The 3,632-nt window shown below is 38.1% G+C and overlaps 1 protein-coding gene across 1 annotated transcript; it reads left to right on the top strand.

Moving 5' to 3' along the window:
- Positions 1 to 213: 213 nt before the first annotated feature.
- LOC143017582 (maestro heat-like repeat-containing protein family member 1) lies at positions 214 to 3,414 on the top strand. Its single transcript, XM_076172368.1, has 5 exons — positions 214 to 1,655; positions 2,155 to 2,304; positions 2,532 to 2,666; positions 2,804 to 2,906; positions 3,377 to 3,414. The coding sequence occupies exons 1-5, from the start codon at positions 1,338 to 1,340 to the stop codon at positions 3,412 to 3,414; spliced, it is 744 nt and encodes a 247-aa protein (XP_076028483.1). The 5' UTR covers positions 214 to 1,337.
- Positions 3,415 to 3,632: the final 218 nt, after the last annotated feature.

Below are 3,632 nucleotides of genomic sequence, written 5' to 3'. Positions count from 1 at the left end.
TCATACACACAACTTTCAAACTTTGCGAACACAAATGCCCAACTTTCATCTAAATGGGAAATAAATGACTGATGATTAATGAACCTGATAATTTCTGCATAGTGGATACTGTGCCTCCAAGAAGTGTTGATTGACAGTTGGGATATAGGTAAGGTACACCATATAAACATAAGACTGAGATGATAAAATAAGGGGTGGAGTGACAGTTGAGAAAAATTATATATTGGTGAAAGAAATGAATTTGTGTAAGAGCTAGGCTGAAGCAATACATCTGAGAATTATAACTAAGGATCAAATAGAAGAAGCATCATGGTAGTATGTATAATCCCCCCTCCCTCCCTCCCTCAAGAATGATGGTGATTATCAGGAAGCGATGCCAAATGCATATTTTTTTCCCTTTGAAATATATATATATTGAGCTCCATTCTTCTTGAAAAACCTCTGCAAAACACCCTACATCTGACCTTTTTGTAATTTTTGATTGAGGCAGGGGAAAAAAAGTCAGGTTCATTTATCATCAAGTAGTCATTGTGTAATGGGTGAGAGGCTTGAGGAAGCTGAGAATAGTCTTTGGGGTCACATGTAGTAGAGAATAGAGGAATGGATGTGGAGATGAGTTATAAAGGAAAAGGAAGAAGTAGATGCCTGTGTGGAGTGGGAAGTGTTATGAGAAATAAGTATTTGGGAATGAAAGCAAGAATGTTGTATGGAGGAGTGACTGTCTGTACCCACGGCACTATGAAGAAGACATAGAATATAAGGCAGTGAGAGAGGGAATATGGGTGTTTTTTGAGGTGAAATATTATAGGTGTTAGAAGAAAGGATACAGTGTGGAATGTGGAGGTTGTGATAGGAAAGGAACTGTCAAATAGGATAGATCAGTGAGTGCTGAAGTGGCTTAGGTACATGGAAAGAATTGATGAGGAAAGACTATCAAAGAGTGTAGAGATCAGAAGTAGATGGAGTCAACTTGAGAGTAAGACTGAGAATAAGGTAGATGAATGAAATGTAGGGGTTTCTGGATTCATGTGGAATGTCTGTTGAGGAGGGAAGAGAAAACAAGTTGAAGTGATATTCTTGTTTGTTTCATGAATGGTTAGAGTAAACAGGTCCCCTCATCCTGTCCCAAATAATTACTATCTATGACACAACCACAGCCACTGCCTCAAAGGGAATGAAGAAGGAAGAAGTAGAGTCTTAGGAGTGGTAAAGAATAGGTTCAAGATTATAGGAGAAAAGAGGGATAGCAATAGTACAAAAGCATCTAATCTTTCCTTTACGATGTGTGATGGTGGTATGTTATGGTTCCTCAAAACATTCCCTGAAGTACTGACTGCATGTCACCTTGCATTCAGCTCTCCAGTATGGAGGTGTGTAACTTGCATATTGATCAAAGGATATGCAGGGAAAAAGAACGGAGTTTTGTTTTCATATATATAAAAGCCATCCTTTTCAAGGTTGGGGACAAGATAAATGAAGTGATAAGTGCACTAGTAGGAGCCACAGACCAACGAGAAGTTGGAGCAACAGTGGAGGACCAAGTACTCTTGGAGGCTATGAAAGGAATTGCCATTCTTCTGCCTCACCTCGAACGTGACATTGTTCTTGAGCACACACCAACTCTACTTTTCAGAATAAGACTCTTCTCCGAAAAGGTAGGATCACTTCTTTTTGAAGATTTTTTGTTTAGTGTTTTGTTTTGTTTTTCTTCAAATTTCAGTCATTGTGATGGTACAGTATATATTATCTTTAGGTATTTTTTGTACATTCTTTAAAGTTAATTTATGGTTTCTAGAGGATTTAATTGATGTGTTGAAATATTTTCCTAAGGATGGAGAACTCGATGGGAGTAAGGTAAATTGCTTTGTTCAATGTTACCTTTTTTCATTTCTTATTCTTTTTCATTTTTCTTTTTTGAGGATGTTTAAACATACAGAAATGAAGCCCAACCTTAACTTTAAAAAATAGAGATGACTTAATTTTGCAGAACTTATTTAGAAATTTGAAAGAGGGGCTCAGAAATTGTGAGATTGTTGGTACATGTTTATATTTGTGTAGTACCATATACATTTTTGAATTTTGTTTTTACATTTGATATAGGTGAAGATATCTTACATCCATAGTAATGCTTATTAAGTAACGTTTTATATGTAGGACCTTGGAGAAATGCGGGAAGCAAGTTTAGGTGTGTTGAAAGGCCTAGCATCATCGGTCGGAGAAACGGATGAATTTCAGGAACCACTTAAGTTGCATCTTGTATCCTGTCTTGTGCACCTAACAGACCCACATCCTCCCACAGTTGTCGTAAGGCCAATATAGTTATTTCAACTCCATGCAATGTTCTCATCATATTTGTGCTCAATATGTAAAATGCTTGGATTACTGAGTGTAATATCATCATAACTTTGAGAATACAGTACCTAAACATCATCAGTGCATACACATCTTTCATCTACATCTAGATGTTATGTAATAATTTGTTTGATAAGGACCTTATTAGATTTTCATGTCTTTATTTTGTCTTTTTCCAGATGTGTAAAAGTGCTCTACAATCCTTGGGACCCATCATTGGTTCAGATGGAATGAACAGCATGTTTCAGAATCATCTCATTCCTAGCGGAAATTTGAACTATCATCAATTTATTACTGACTTGACAAAGCACATGGTACACTTAATTCTCAAACAATATTTATCTGATGATAATGGGATAACTTCACACTGTGCTAATAGGTTTCTGTTGTGTATACTTGTATCTGAGGTCAATGTGGTCAATCTGTATGATTATCTTATATATTCTTACAGGTTGTTGATCTCTCTGAGGATTTGGCACTGTTCCTACAAGCTGCTTCTTCATACTTGAAAAGCTCAGATGCATGTCTTCAAAAAGCAGCCATTTTGCTTGCAGGTAAAGTATATTTTCTTCCTTTATTTGAACAGGAGGCCATGAAAGGAATATGTCTGATGGGATGAAAGGGGTGAAGATGTTGTTGTCTCATAACAAATCACTTTGTTTTGTGGGTAACATCTGATTTTGGACATAAGAAATATATGCAGTGTTTCGACAAATGAAGGAAGCTTGCTGGCCGTGCGGGTTAAGGCGTCGTTACTTGCGGCGAAGGTTGAGGTGAGGGCGGTTTGAATCCTGCCATTGGTGAAATTGAACCAAGGCTATGGTTCATTAAATTCCATGCTACAAAGCCCTCTGTGAGGGACATTGTTCTAGCCTCCTGATAGGGGGGAGTGTGTGATGTAATAGCACATCATCATGGACAAACGTGCTTTCCGCCCAGATTATGTGGACTTTACTTTGGAAAATCTGGAAAGACCCATTCAAGTGGCATGGTTTTTGCTCCAAAAGTTTTGTGTAACTGCAAGCGGGGAAGTTTGGAGGTTATCAGCAAGCTAAGAATTAATCACGTCGGTCATTTTCTTGTTGGTGAGGAAGGGAAGTTGTGTGTGACCCTTCCGTCCACGACCCCTTCTTGAACCCGACAATGACATCTTCTGAGCCACCATGTATTACCAATATGAGCATTACTAAGAACCTGAGTGCAGAAACTACAACCCAGGTAGTTACCCTCAAGAAATCTGGCTGGTAAATGAAGGAAATTGCTGAACAGGTTGGCATGTG

Source organism: Oratosquilla oratoria, chromosome 32 (genome assembly GCF_046742065.1).
Source record: "Oratosquilla oratoria isolate Oo_2021 chromosome 32, ASM4674206v1, whole genome shotgun sequence".
NCBI lineage: Eukaryota > Metazoa > Arthropoda > Malacostraca > Stomatopoda > Squillidae > Oratosquilla > Oratosquilla oratoria.
Note: the sequence above shows the minus strand (reverse complement) of the source record. Positions and strands in the feature narration are given on the sequence as shown.

What these genes read in the sequence shown, in the direction of transcription:
- LOC143017582 (XM_076172368.1), top strand. Translation starts at nt 1,338, where the DNA reads ATGTCACCTTGCATTCAGCTCTCCAGTATGGAGGTGTGTAACTTGCAT. An exon ending in CACATCCTCCCACAGTTGTC is followed by an intron (nt 2,305 to 2,531) that starts GTAAGGCCAATA and finishes GTCTTTTTCCAG; the next exon opens with ATGTGTAAAAGTGCTCTACA. An exon ending in CTGACTTGACAAAGCACATG is followed by an intron (nt 2,667 to 2,803) that starts GTACACTTAATT and finishes ATATTCTTACAG; the next exon opens with GTTGTTGATCTCTCTGAGGA.